The sequence below is a fragment of the Myotis lucifugus genome, unplaced genomic scaffold (genome assembly GCF_000147115.1).
Source record: "Myotis lucifugus unplaced genomic scaffold, Myoluc2.0 scaffold_300, whole genome shotgun sequence".
Classification (NCBI taxonomy): domain Eukaryota; kingdom Metazoa; phylum Chordata; class Mammalia; order Chiroptera; family Vespertilionidae; genus Myotis; species Myotis lucifugus.
The window spans coordinates 560291-575439 of NW_005871348.1; the positions used below are offsets into that span (position 1 = coordinate 560291).

Sequence of the window (15149 nt, forward strand, 5' to 3'; positions counted from 1 at the left end):
GCACTGAGGGCACATAGGACACAGGGCTGGGAGTCAAGAGATCAGTCTTGGGCAAGAAGAAATCAAAGGGAGGGGGCAGGAGTGGGTCTGGGCAGATCTGAGTGGTGCCCTGGGAGCAGGAGCCAGGGGGTCCTGAGCAGCAGCCTCAGCGTTCTCTGAGGTTCAGAAGGAGAGGAACTGGCTAATACAGGGAGGGAGGCTGCGGGCCAGGGCTCTGGGGAGACGGCTTCCATGGGAAGGGGAGACTGGCACCAACTGGAAACCCAGGAGAGGCTCACCCCCAGAGGTGATAGTCCACCTGGGGGGAGAGACCACAAGTGGGCAGTGGCTCCAAGCCTGCCCAGACACCGTAGCAGAATCACAGGCTGGACAGGCAAAGCCCAGAGTGGAGAGTTACCTGGGAGTTCCCCTTTGGAAATCGTGTCTGGGTCCAGCTTGTATGTGTCCTGAAGCCTCATCAGGGCCTTGGCGGCTCCCGTTTCGTCCTCGTCAGTGGGGAAGAACTGCCGCTGTACTGAGAGGTTGGCAATAAAACCTTCCAAATGAGAGAGTGAGAACAAGAAGTTACCCTTGATCCGGGGGCAGAATTCCACCTGGGACCAGAAAGGTACTCACTGGAGTGTCTCTGCAATTTCCCTGCCCCTCCATCAAAGGTTATTTCCTTTCCACCAGAAAGCCCCTCCTCCCCCCGGGCAATGGCTCCAGTCCATGGGGACCTCTCCTTTCATGCTCCTCACTGTAGTGCTGTTCATTTGGAATTGAACAGAAAAATGGCCCCATACACTGGTTGACATGGGGGAGTCTTGGCTCCAAAGCACTCAGTCAGACCAGTGGAGATGAAGGGATGGAGGCCAGAGAGGGCAACTCAGAGGGGCACTAGAGAGGAATCAGGGAGGCCTTGCTGGCCACTCGGGAAAAGGAATCACATGGAAAACCTGGATCCAGGAATATTGGGCTGACCAGGTAAACACAGACTTCCAGCCTTCATCTCAAGTTGAGGAGCCCGAGGAATAGAGGTGGTCTACTCAGGGAGCCCAACTGACCACTCATTACTGACCATTGGCTCTTATCATCCAGAAAAATGATGATGACAGTCCTAGAAACATGGTACTATCTGCACCCCCTGGATTAGGGACCAGGTATCATGTAGCCAGGCCAGGCAGGTGAGGCTGCACCAGCCCAGCATGGTTCCGAGACCACACTGGGCCTTGCTATGCTCTCTAGGCTACTCCCCCACGCCCAGACCTGCTGTGACCACAGGGCAGGAGCTCCCCAACTGTAGTGCTCAAGACCACGGCCTGGAGGCTGGGAGAGCCCCTGACCTCAGAAGTACCCCAAGGAGGCTGTTCTGGGACTGCAAGCCCTCACTGTAAAGCAAGATCTGCACCTCTTGCCACCTTAGGACTCCAGCAGGTAGAAGACCCTTCGTGCTGACTCAGGGGTTGCAATCCTGCCTGTGACCTGAGAACTGGGAGGGGAACTCCAAAGCCATTTCTTCCCAGCCTCTTCCCCAAAGCAGCAGCACCCATAGCCACCTACTCTCACAGCCTTGGGCTCAAACATCCACTCCTAGTCTTGCCTGGGGACTCAGGGACCAAGAAGCTGCAATGCTGTCTTCCTCATGACTGCACGGTCAGGGACGCTAGTTTATAATCTAGTAAAAAGAAAAATTACCCCCCCAAAAAGCCACACTGTCTACATGCCCCCTCATTTCAGGGGCAAGAACTCTGAAAGGTGGAGGTGAAAAGAACCTACTGTTCTCTGGACCTGTCTTGTCTCCTCCAGATAATGATAAGATTTTCCAAAGAAAACAGATGCTGATGGTGGGGGTGGGGCATGGAAAACAAGAATGGAGAGTGGGAGGTCACCCAAGCAGACAGGAGGTCATCCGAGCAGGTGGTCATCTAAGCAGGCTTATTCTTCCACAGAGCAGAAGGAACAGTCAGTTCTGAGCTACAGGCCCAGGCTGGGAGGCAGGGGTCTGGGAAAGGCAGCCACAGCTTCTGGAAGCAGTGAGCTCACTGGGCACGGCTCCAGCCCGGCTGAGCTCACCAATCTCTCCCCAGAGGCCACCCTGCCTCCAGCCAAGCCCAACCCAGTCTGGCCACATGGACTGAAATGCCTCGGCCAGAGAAACAAGTAGAGTGAAGTTAAGCAGCATTCCCAACTCAGGGAGAAGAGGCAGAGTCCTGGAGGCTGAGTCCAGGGCTGGGAGGCAGGAGGGCCCACCCCACCATCTCCTGTTGAGAGGAAAATGTTAAAGCATAGGAAGTTCTAGCACAGTTAAAACAGGAAGCACAGTTAAAGCTTTAAAGAAGTTCATGGACCTGCAAATACCACTTCTAGGGATGAATCCGAAGAAAATGACCAAAGATGTATGTGCAAGACAGCTGATGATGTGGAAACAATGCCACGCCCACTGACTTGACCAGTTTACACAACATCAGTATGACACATGACTGCCCAGCCATTAAAATGATGTTTCAGAAGAACATTTAATGGACATACAGAGAAGCTGCAAAGTTCAGGAAAACAGTATAATCTTATGTCACAAATCTGTCAAAAGATATGTTTCACATCTAAAAATATAAATGAAGGGGGAAAAGTTAAAAAACAAAAGATATGAATGGGAATGAATTTAGATGAGGCTTGAGCTGGCCCCATCACCCAGCCACCTGACTCGCTTCTGTTAAATCATTTGGTCCCTCAGAGCAAGTGAGCTTGCATCCCTGATACATATGTATGGCTCCTTTTTTTTTTTTTTTTTTAAAGTACATGCATGTGTAAATAAACTGGAATTTGAGTGCTTATCACTAGGCAATTGGATTAAGAAATATAATTTCCTTATGTGATTGTGTATTTTCCAACTTTTTATAAAAATGTATTACTAAAGTATAATTAGAAAAAAAAATCCTACCCAAAAAGAGAAGTGAAAACACTAGGGAAAGGCAAGAACTGATGACTAGCACATATTCAAAAACAAAGACACCCAACTGCCAGATCCCACAGAGGTGAAGAGAGTTGTGAGGGGACAGGGCACATGTTCACACACTGCACATGCCCACCCACACCCAGTCCCAGGTCACGTTCAGACACACTTCCCAGGCGCGAGCACAGGAACATGCCAGCTCACCCAAGCACCTGCTCACAGCCCCTCACCTGCAGCGGAGTCCTGCAGGACAAGGTCCTCCAGCGTGGACCACTCTGTGTTCAGCCTCTTTACCAGTTTGTAAGCATTCACAGGGTGGGCCAGGTAGCCCTCGGGGTCAGCAGCCGACTTGCTGGTCAGGGCTTCCATTTTGCTGGCCCAGCTGTGGAACCAGAGGAAAAGGAAAACTAACACACCCACCCACATGGGTCTTGACCTGTGGTAATTTTCCTGGTGAGATTTCGGACGCTTTCATCAAGAGGCAATAAAAAATGAATACAGCCCGGCCAGTGTGGCTCAATGGTTGAGCACTGAGCTATGAACCAGGAGGTCACAGTTTGATTCCCGGTCAGGGCACATGCCTGGGTTGCAGGCTCAATCCCCAGTAGGGGGCGTGTAGGAGACAGCCGATCGATGTTTCTCTCTCATCATTGATGTTTTTCTCTCTCTCTCTCTCTCCCCCTCTTCTTTCCTCTCTGAAATCAATAAAAAATATGTATATATTTTTAAATGAAACCCTAGCTGATTTGACTCAGTAGATAGAGCATCAACCTGCGGACTGAAGGGTCCCAGGTTCAATTCCAGTCAAGGGCATGTACCTAGGTTGTCAGTTGCAGGCTCCATCCCTGGCCCCAGTTGGGACACATAAGGGAGGCAACCAATCGATGTGTCTCTCTCACATCGATGTTTCTCTCTCTGTCTCTCCCCCTCTCTTCCACTGACTCTAAAAATCAATGGAAAAGCATCCCCCAGTGAGGATTAACAACAACAACAAAAATGAATACATAACTCCCCACGATCCTACCAGCCCCTTAATCTAGATAAGATCTGGGACCCCAATGTATACAAAGAGACTCTTAAATAGAAAGGGAAAAGCAGAGTCCTCAGCCCATTAGAGCCACCCTGGAGGACTGGCATGAAGTAACCGCCTGGCCAGCCACACAGTGTACTCTCGATGGCTTCCTCTTATGGGCACCCCCTGGGGGGCAAGAGGGCTGACTCAGGTAGGTGTGGGGCCTTGGGACATTGGACACCTCTTAATCTTGGAGAGCTTGGCTTCCTCCACAAGGATGTACTCCTTCAGAGATTGCACCAGGTCCTTCTCTGCGTAAATCAGGTCTGTCATGTGCCCTGCGAGGGAGAGGAGAAAGGCCCAGTGAGAAATGGGTGAGAGGTGTCCAGCCCCCTTCCTGGGGCATAGAACATCCTCACAGAGGCAAGTCCCTGGGCCACGAGCAGGTCAGCTCTCAGGGGGACTTCGAGTTAAAGGGGACCTAGGCCCTCACATGGTCCTGGCCCCCAGCTTCAGGAAGAGAGGTGAGGCCCCAAGGGGATGTGAGGTAAGTGCACTGGGGGTGCCTGAGGGAAGAAACCCCAAATCTCATTCATTCACCATCACACAGATGGGTCATGTCACTGGAGCCTGGACATCCTGGAGGCTTCATCACATGGAAACAAGCTCTGAGTCTTTAGGCCAGAAGGAGAAGAGCTGGACCCACCAGCCACAGAATGTTCCCTGCTCAGAACCATTCTCTGGTCTGGGAGGAAGACAGGAAGGCCAGGCAGCCCAGGAGGAGCCTACGCTTCCCAGGAGGAGCCCGGCTGAGACAGCTGATTCCCAGACAACCAGGTCATCAGGGCCTCAGAGGGGAACTGGCAACGCTGCGAGTGCCACTCTCCCTAGAACTGGTCAAAACCCTGGCACTTGAGCCAAGTACTGCTCAGGTAGGTGGTAGTCCTGTGGGCACATACCGATAGAGGTGAAGAATTCAGCCTGCACACAGCCCAGGACGCCAAACCAGGCCACCAGCAACACGGACACCTGGAGTTTCATGGTCACAAAGGGTAGTGTCTGCAAGGTATTTGGTGACAGGCACTGGATCAACAATAAAAAAAAAAAAATAGGTGAGGAGACACCTACACATGTGCACTGCACACACACACACATTCAAACATGCAAAAGCCCTGACCTAGCACACGGAAGCTAAGGATACTCAGGACCATCAGGGGGTAAACCAGGGCCACATGCCCTTGGGAGAGACTCTGCCCTCCTGGCTCCTGGCAGCCACCGGCGATATGGGAAAGCTAACCTGCATGGGGCACCGTCACCTCTGGTCCTAACAATCTGCAAGTCTGAGATTCTGGCCCACACCTTCTTGTCTCACAGACTGCTCATCTATTTCCGTCTTTCCTTCCGACTCCATGCACCAAGACAGCACCAGGTGCTGGGGACCCAAATATAACACGCAGCCCCCGCCCATAGAAGACTGACATCAGAGGAGAGACAATGACAGAAAGAAATTGAAAGACTATGACTCCAGGGACCCACACCCAACATGAAGCATATGGCTGATGGCTGGCCAGAAGAGAATAAAAACTGACCCCTGCCACAGCAGGGGTGTCTGTACCTGGCCACAGCGAGAGCAGTCTGGGAGCAGGCACTCCGGGCAGACACTGCTCTTCCTGTAGTGAGGCTCCGTGGCCGGTGCTGTCCTCACTGGCAAGGCACCATTCACAAATATTTACTCAAGACTCACATATGCCAGGCACTCAACGAGGCACACCGGATACAAAAACAAATCAGCCACAGAGGACCGAAACCCCAGGCTGTGCTGGGCTGTGCTGCTGATGGGTAAGAGGCCAGCTGCTATCTCCTCATCAGCCTAGAAGAGCCAGACCAGCTCTGAAGGCAGCAGGCACAACCTGGGCAGGCCCCTCTGGCAGTGGACCCGAGTACACAACTGAGCCGTTTTGAGCTCAGCCACGCAGCCCCGGGCATGATGGAGGACCAGCACCCGTCTGAGCCCAGCACTGCCAGTCCCTCCTCTTCCTGCTCTATTTCAGCCAAGCCCCACAGGAAATTTACTTAAAGCAAACAAGGAAAATAAAGAAGACACAAATGCTCCCTTGCCCTGCCCTGCCCTAGCCAGTTGCTCAGTGGTTAGATCGTCTACACATTCCTCACCTCACCTTTTCAGAAGAAATTATGGTCTAAGGCACGTACCTGGGTTGCAGGCTTGATCCCCAGCACTGGTTGGGGCACATGCAGGAGGCAACCAATCGATGTGTCTCTCTCACATCGATGTTTCTCTTTCTCTGTCTCTCCCCGCTTCCACTCTCTCTAAAAATCAATAGAAAAAATATCCTCGGGTGAAGATTAACAACAACAAAAAATGCTTCCCCCCAAAACGTAAGCCTTATCGAACATCTCTAAGGCTGAGCTGACTCATGTTAGTTCATCACACCCACCATTCCTCACCTCACCTTTTCAGAAGAAATTCCAATCCACTACAGTTCCAGGCTAGGCTCCCAGAGGCTCAACCACAACCCCCACCCCCAAACGGGTTCTTGTATCAGAAAGAGGAGAGAAGTAAGTGACGCCATTTGTTCATGTCCCTGCCCAGTGTCTACAGAGCCAGCAGCACGCCCATCAGCGCCCTACATGTTGGGGGCCCAGAGATACACGGGACAAGAGCTCTCAGCCCAGAATCTGCGGTCGGGTAGGGAGTATTGTGCGAAGGGGTGCATCATGGAGTGAGGGCAGCAGAGGAAAGCAAGGCACAGAGAGAAGGGGAGTGAGACTGGCCAGCTCTGAGGTGGGGTCCGGGTCCTCCCTGTTGCAGCCACAGGTCTGCACCCAGGCTTGCCACACTGCATCTCCGCCCAGGACTCCAGAAGGCCTTTCTTGTTGCTTACACAAGTCCTTTCCACAGGCGTCGTGGCTGTTCCTTATCTCTCAAGAGGCTTGACTAGCTCAGGAGAGCAGGTTTTATATGTTTGTAGGAGACCAGGCCAGACACGGTTGGAAGTGGGGGACCCCAGCGCTTCTCCCCTGTGTGTTGCCAGTTGCACAAATTCAAGGGAGGGAGAAGCTTCTTCATTCCTTTCAAGCCACCCTGGTGATACTGTCCACGGTTCGTGCCTTACAGCACATAGGAAGAAGCACCCAGGTTCCTTCATTATGTAAATACCAGCTGTCGTTTCCCTGGAATGTGTTGCCTGGCTTAGACTGAGCCCATCCACAAATCCCAGCCTGGAGGCAGAGCTCCAAAGAATATCAGACAGGGTTCTGGGAAATGGCTTCCCAAGAGCGAGCAAAGTCCTGCTCTGATGGAGGAGGGGGACGACTCTGCTGGCCCAGAAAGTGAGACACCCCAAAGGAGCCCCCAAACTGCCACAATCAACACTGCCACCGCAGGCATGGGTGCCCTGGAGCCCCATCATTTTCCTGGTCTTAGGCCGCTGAACACTGAAGGCTTTGTACAAAACGGGTCAGGCTGGGAGGAAGCAACATCCAAGACAGGCTGTGTCCCACAGTGTGGGCAAGGCCAACCACCCACATGCCAGCCCATCCCACTCATACCTGTACTCAGAGCTTACTTGGGACAGAGTAGACAGGGGTTTGTGTGCCTGCCCTATGCCCCCACAAAGTGTCCAGGGCTGCTGGAAGCCCTCCCAGGTGCCCTCAGAAATCCACGTTGGCCTGGAAATGGGCAATGTGAAACCTCTTTTTATGAAAAACAAAGTGGCACTGAGCCAGAACAGAAAACCAATACTGAGTTTTATTTGAGCTGCATCCCGAGTTTAGAACCAAGTCTGGCCCATATCAGGCACTCAACAAATAATAGTTGACTGCAGATTTGTTCAAGTTAGGAAAACTACCACAACAGAAAACTGTGCACTTCTTCCCCTACAGTGGATTGTTGTGGATTGCATAAGAATGGATACCATATGCATATTAACATGGAGTGAAGATCAAAGCATACTGTTAAGTGAGAAAAGCAGGCTCCCAAACATATGTACTCTATGCTCTCATTTTACAAGGAAAAATGTATTTATATACGCGTGTATATGCATATATATGTAAATTTATAAATATACACATACATATGCAAGAAGAAAGTCATAAACCTAGTTGTATCTTGGAGAAATACTTTTATCTTCCTCTTTATGCTTATTTGTATTACCTAAACTTTCTACAAGGAGCTCTAGGGAAATCTGGAACATATTTTCTGATATGCTTAAAATGAAAAGAAAACAAAGCAGGCCCTCTCCAACAGACTCCAGAGCAGCCCTGGCAGCCCAAGTTTGGACCCCCACAGGGAGGTACTCCAAATCCTGCCAACACCTCAGTGACAGTGATCCACCCACCAGATGACTGGCACTGCTTGTAAGCACAAGGCAATTCCAAGACATACAATCAGAGTCCCCAACAAGCCCTCTCTTTGGAAAGGACATTTACAACCTGGCCAAATGGCCGTGGAAAGATGTTTCCAGCTGCAAACCAGCAGCGAGCGTCCTTAGCTTCTCCCCTTACCTCATCAGGCAGAAACCTCTGCCAAGCTCCCAGCTGCAGCCCAAATGCAACAGCTTGCCTTCTAACAATATATTTAACAGCCTAGAGACAGAACATGGGTTTGCTGAGAACAGGTCTTGCTTGGCACTGAACAAGAGGCTGCCTGCCTCTGTAAAGGAGCCAAACCTGCCTGAACAGGGCTCCCCCCAGCGGCTCTGCCTCCCAACTCCAGGATGGAAAAGTCAAGAGGACGGGCGTGCTCAACCCAGACTTGTGCAGAGGTCCCAGCAGGCCCCGCCAGGCCCACGAGCTGCTGTCACTGGCACCCCAGGGAAGGATGGGAGGCACCTACTCTCCTTACCTGATGTCATGCCTCAGTCATCACCTGGTCTGAGCCATCCCCAATTCCCTCCTGCTGCCACGCTGGCCCCGGCCTGCACTGCTTTCTCATCTCAGCTGGCCTCCCACCCACCTCTGCTCTACAAAGCAGTCAGCATGATTTACTGCAGCCCCTCCTTTGGTCTCAGTCTCGCTAAGAACCCTCCAAAGGCTCTCCAATGCCCTCAGGATAAAGCCTGAACTCCTCAGCCATAAGAGCCTTTTGAACTCTGCGTGACTTGGCCCCACTGCCTCCTCCAGCCCCATCTCATGACTCCAGGTTTCATACCTTCAACTACCACCTCACAAGAAAAATATTGTCCTTCACGGAGAACCTAATGAAGGCTAGGTGTTCATCTCTATCTTTACACTCTCTCTGTCCTGTCCATGAACATGTAGATGCGTACTTCCCACTTGGGAACCATCAACACCACAGTCTCCTGCTTCAGTAAACAGGCAACGAAGCAGCAGAAAAGGCTGTAAAAATCGACCTGCAAAAGCCCAGTTGGTTATTCAGTCACTGTCTTGGCAGAGACTTAGCAGGTGAGACTAACTCCCAAGAAGGAACTCCACACAAGGACGCAATCCACATGCCACTGATTTGGATGCACCCGACGTACTGTCTCAAACTCTCTTGGCCTCACCTAGCTCCTGGACCACTGACTCCCCTCAGACCAAGTGGAGGAGACTGTCGGGCTCCAAATCTCTGGCTCTCCCCACTACTTTGGGACTCCAATGACACGCCACATCCACCTTCCCCGTGGCTGCTGGAGGGCCTGGCAGTGCACCCCAGGAGCAGAGGGAGGTAACTCCTCATGAGACAGCTCTGACCAGTAAAGGGCAGAAGACAGAGGAGGTCAGCAGATGAATTTCCTCTCCAGGCCTCCACTGAGAAACTGTTCTGCCACATGGACTTTCTGTAGAGCTCGCCCAGAGATGGCCCACATGGCTGAACAACTGGTGCTGCTCTATGCAGACTGGGCAGCTTGCTAAAGCGCCATCCTGAATTTGCTTCCCATCCTTCTCTGCCTCAGTTGCCTTTCCCTCACTCTTGCTGCCCTGCAAGTGCACCTTCCAATAAAGCCAGTGGTTCTCAACCTTCTGGCCCTTTAAATACAGTTCCTCATGTTGTGACCCAACCATAAAATTATTTTCGTTGCTACTTCATAACTGTAATGTTGCTACTGTTATGAACCGTAATGTAAGTATCTGATATGCAGGATGGTCTTAGGCGACCCCTGTGAAAGGGTCGTTCAACTGCCAAAGGGGTTGCGACCCACAGGTTGAGAACCGCTGCAATAAAGCATTCAGCACTTAAGCTCTGGCTCAAGCTGGTTTCTGGGAACTAGGCTAAGATAACCACTATATTTATTTCCAAAAACCTTTCATTTCTACCTTCAAACCTCACCCAAATCTTGTAAACAAGATTATCATCTCCATTTCAGCTATCGATATATCGATATATATAAAAGCCCAGTGGCCCTTACGGCAGAACGACCAAAATGACCGGTCGCTATGACGCGCACTGACCACCAGGAGGCAGACGTTCAATGCAGGAGCTGCCCCCTGGTGGTCAGTGCATTCCCACAGCAGGAGCACTGCACAGCCAGAAGCCAGCGCAGCGGCCTGAGCCTCTCCCACCTCCATGGCAACGCTAAGGAGCAGTGAGCCAAGCAGTAAGGAGTGAGCAGGGAAGCGGTGAAGAGCAAGCAGGTGGGCAGTTAGGAACAAGCAGGTGGGCAGTTAGGAGCGAGCAGGCGGGCAGTTAGGAGCGAGTAGGCAGGCAGTTAGGAGTGAGGGGTCCAGGATTGTGAGAGAGTGCAGGCCGGGCTGAGGGACCTCCCCCGCCCCCCATGCATGAATTTTGTGCATCGGGCCTCTAGAAGATAGATAACTGAGGCTAAGCATTTCCTGCACATCTGGCATGCTACAGAAAATCACTGGCAGAGCTGAGACTCAAACCCAAAACATACTTTCCACTAAATACTGCTGCCATTCAATCCCCATCAGTAACATCTGTTGGCTTACAGCACAAGGTCCTCCCAAAAAGGGGAGCCACACTTTGCCTGGCACAGCAGGCCTGCTCTGGTCAAGGACTTTATTGTGACCCACAATGCAACTTCATGACATCCCTGGTAGGTCCTACCAAAAGGCAGACAGTGACATGGACCCAAAAGAGAGGAACATGGTGCCCTGAGTGCAGGTGATAGACACCCCTGCCCTAGACACCCATCACAAATGACCTCACAAATGACCAGCCAGCCCAGCTCAGGGCAAGGCAGTATAGTCCAGCAGGCAGGCACACCCACCCTGGGGCCAGACAGCCCGAGCTAAACCTCAGCTCCACCATGACTTCCTGGCTTTGTGACCATAATGCTATGGGTCACTGAGCCTCAGGTTTCCCATCGATATAGTGGTGATAATATCAGGACCTACATTTCATAGGGCTGTTGTGAGGACTGAATGAGATGACAGAGGTTGGTGGGCAGCCCAGCAGCACCAGGCACAATGTATACCAGTCATCAGCATGAAGGGTACTGCAGGAACATCAGTGGACCTGAATCAGCCAGCTGTCCAGCTGATCCCTGGAGAGGAAGAAGGTCCAGTCTAGGGAACAGTGAAGATGAAAACAAGGCAAAAATTGGGGAATCTCCAGGTCCCAGGAGTACTAAAAAAGAAGAAACATTCGTTCAGGAAAGAGGGAGTTAGGGAGTTAGGGAGTTAGGGAGTTGTGGCTCTCTCACAATCCAGGACCCCTCACTAACTAGCCAACATGGAATAACCCTGGAACTGGTCATTTACTGGCTCTATATCTCACCAAGGAAGGGAAGTTCTCTGGCAAAAGGTAGGGCACTGGGCCAATACTCTAGGACCGTGGTCGGCAAACTGCGGCTCGCGAGCCACATGCGGCTCTTTGGCCCCTTGAGTGTGGCTCTTCCTAAGAGCCTTAGGAATACCCTAATTAAGTTAATAACAATGTACCTACCTATATAGTTTAAGTTTAAAAAACTTGGCTCTCAAAAGAAATTTCAATCATTGTACTGCTGATATTTGGCTCTGCTGACTAATGAGTTTGCCGACCACTGCTCTTGGAGCTCATGTATTTCTATGCCTCTGACTTGCTCACTCCAAGTTCCTACAAGTACAAGGCCTAAGGATCTTGGTCACACCCTGGCCCTCAGGAGTTCTAGGTACAAAACAGGCTATATTCTAGCAAGCACTTGCTGAAAGGGTTAGAGCAGTGGCTGGTCTGTGATCAGGCTCAGACAGATCCTACCTGAGCCAGAGTACTCACTACCCAAACACCTAATTTAATGCTCTGCGTTGCAGTGGTACCACTTAAAAACTCTCTTCCACAGCTCCAAGAAGTCTAGGCTATATTTTTCATTCCCCTCTGCTCTTTCTAAGAATAAAAACTCTATCCCTCATTCCACATCCCCAGCACAAACCCAAGGCCACAGGAGCCACCAGCCAGCCCTCTCTGCTCTAGGACAGGCTGGTGTCCCAGACTGGAGTACTTCAAAAGTCCAAATTGCTAGATTTGAGCAACTTTCTGGATCCAGCTGCACGTGCCTGCATCACAGCATTTCCTGCCAACCTCCATCTGCATAAGATTAAACTCTTGACAGATCCCAGAATCCAGGGACACACCCACCAGCCCAAGCACACTATCAGCCAACGTGGCCACAGATGGGCCTCAGACCCTCCCAATAATGTAGGAGGGCAGAGTCAAAAAGCGAGGCGCTCTCAGGAAATGAGTAGATCCCAGATTCCCTCACCCCACTCATTCCTCAGGGCTGCACCCTCGCAGTCTCTCCTTCTGATAAGCGCTCGCTTCTGGGCTCCTCCTCTGGCACATGGCCAGCTGCCAGCGTGAAGCAACAATCTCAGAGAGATTATGAGCTACCCATGGGCAAGAATAGTGCTGCCACCTCCTCCTGCTCCACCCTCTTTCCGGCCCCAGGCATGTTCTAAGCAGAAGCCAGGCACACAGGATGTCCTCAAGGAATAAACATAAATCAGCTATGGCCAGGCTAAACCAGCAAAGTAAATACTTCCCTGGGCATCCCATTTCAGAGCCTGCAACAGGGCAGAAGGGCCTATCAGAAGCCACAGACTAGTCATCACCACTCTGCCTGCTGAGACCTACGGTGGCCCAGTATGACAGCATCTCTGGGATGAGGCCCCCAGCCAACTCGCTCCATCCTTGCTACGTGGCTTCCTTGGCAGGGCCACATAGTGGACATGACTGGCCGTCTGAGAATAAGGAGGCACTACAAGAAAAGGATTCACAGCCCAAAGATCTGGTGAGCAGAAGACGTGAAAAAAGAAGCTGAGCCCTGAGGCCCCGAACCACAGTGAGAGCACTGAATCCTGGACACTTCAGGAGTAGTTTAAGCACAAGCCAAAGGAAATCTTGGTTCATTTCGTAGAGAACTAGACTATGGAATCTGTTGCCCCAGATGTGACACGGGCTGAGAAGAAGCAACAGTTTGCAAAAACATTCTATAAGTGCTGAGGTGAACAGGGGATCTCTGCAAACTCGGAGACACTTGGGAATGCCCTACACTACAGAGTGACATTCCCCATCCCCTGTTCTCACGGCCAGGATCTCCTGCAGAAGGGCTGAGGCTGCCGGGCTTCCGATGGTTTCCATCAAGAAACACAAGCCCGAGGTGTCACTCTCCAGCAGAGGACACAGATCTCAGCCTTGGAAGGGACTCTGCTGTTCTACAGCATCTTAAAGATGTCCGATTAGAATGCAGAGGCCAGGGGCCCACCCCTGTGGTCCACTCTCCTGTTGCAAGGGCTCGCTGAGCACCCTCCAAGGCTCAGTGCGAGACACTGTCCCCTCACTTGAGGCTCTTGTGCACGGGGTCCATGGGCAGCTACCTCCAAGTGTCTCTTCCCCCATCACCTTGCTGGGGGCTGCTCCCTCACACAGGCTGTTCCTCTGTCCAGGTTATCCTATGGCATATTCAGCTTCATCTGACCACTCCAGTGAATAAGTTACCTCCTCCAGGAAGCCCTCTGACCCGAAGCAAAGTGTCCTCTACCAACTGCCCGCAGCCGGGGCTCCCTCCAGCACAGCACTCACCACCCTGCGCTGGGCCTGGACTTCCCCGTCTTCCAGTCCAGCTGGTCGGCCCCTGGGCTAGCAGCGCCTTACAGTTTCTGACACTGAAGGGTCCTTCTGTTGAGCTAAGCAGTTATCACAGGTTTCCGCAGCTGTTGAGGAAAAACATTCGAAAGGGATGTCTGGAGGGGGCAGAAAACACACAACTTTCTCACACCACCGCCCATCTTTCGATGAGCACCAAGCCGGCGGGTCAGGGCACAGACTGCAGCCTTTGCCCTCTGCAAGGAGGAAGGTGGCCTCACCAGCCAGGAGCGGCCCCTCGGGGACCATCCTCAGGCAGCCTCGGCCAGGCCGCCCCTTCCCGGGAGCCTGACAGCGCAGGGCGGCCACGCTCCCCGCCCCGCCGGCCGCCCAGGGACAGCAGGAAGGGCGCGCTGACCTCACCACCCCGAGCCCGGGGAGGAGACGCCGGCGGCGGACAGGAACCCAGACGGGTGTAGACACAGGGCGGAGGCGCGGGACTGCGCTTGGGAACGCGCTGCGCCCACGGGACCCCGGGTCCCCGCGGGGGCAGGATGCGCGGCCCCGCGACCCCGGCCTTGCGCCCTAGCCCCCGCGACGGGGGGCGGGGGGCGGGGGGGCGGGGAGGCGTCCCCGGGGGCCGGGCAGGCACTGCGTTTCACTTGGACACGCGCCCGTTTCCCGGGCGTTTTCCAGAACCTCCCGCGGCGGCCCCGGGTCCGTTCGGGGCTTCTATCTCCAGGGATTTCGACTCCCGGCCGCCGGCCCGGTTCCGCCCGTTTGAGCAGCTGCCACGTCCCCCACCTTCCCGCCCGAGCCAGCCGGGCCCCTGGCTCCAGGGCCCGGGAGGTTCTTTGGGCAAGGGCGGAGTCTCATCCTAGCGACCGCTGCCAGCCCCGGTGGCCATAACCGCCGGGGAGCCCGAGAGCCGGGATCCGGGGGCCGGAAGCCGGAAGCCGGGAACCCGGAGCCAGTAACCTAGAGCCGGCGAGCCGGGAAACGGCTCGGGCAGCAGGAACCGACTGCGCGTCCTTCATGCCGCCTGCCGCCCGCCGCACGTACTCCGCGCCCGCACCCCTCGGGCGACTCCCACCTGGGGTTCCGCCTCCCGCCTCCCCAGCCCGGGGCGGCTACAGGGGGCCCACGACCCATCCCGGCCCCGTGCTGTAGGGGGCGTCCCTGGGTGCCGGCTCTCTCCCCTGGCCTCAGGGTGCCTGTTTCCTTGG

General features: G+C 53.4%; 1 protein-coding gene across 5 annotated transcripts in view; it reads right to left on the reverse strand.

Moving 5' to 3' along the window:
- The window catches only part of P4HA2 (prolyl 4-hydroxylase subunit alpha 2), a 36184-nt gene extending 21703 nt beyond the window's left edge, over positions 1 to 14481 (reverse strand). For 2 of the 5 annotated variants that reach the window (XM_014465536.2, XM_023763756.1), the window contains exons 1-6: positions 14205 to 14304; positions 13921 to 14051; positions 4901 to 5024; positions 4183 to 4279; positions 3160 to 3311; positions 398 to 535 (exon numbers count right to left, since the gene is read on the reverse strand). In XM_014465536.2, the coding sequence (XP_014321022.1) occupies positions 398 to 535; positions 3160 to 3311; positions 4183 to 4279; positions 4901 to 4982 (469 nt within the window). In that variant the 5' untranslated portion in view covers positions 4983 to 5024; positions 13921 to 14051; positions 14205 to 14304. Of the gene's footprint in view, positions 1 to 397; positions 536 to 3159; positions 3312 to 4182; positions 4280 to 4900; positions 5025 to 11258; positions 11430 to 13920; positions 14052 to 14204; positions 14305 to 14341 lie in introns of those variants that run through there. The other 3 variants (XM_023763755.1, XM_006100144.3, XM_014465539.1) reach the window with 3 other exon arrangements.
- Between the last annotated feature and the right edge of the window lie 668 nt (positions 14482 to 15149).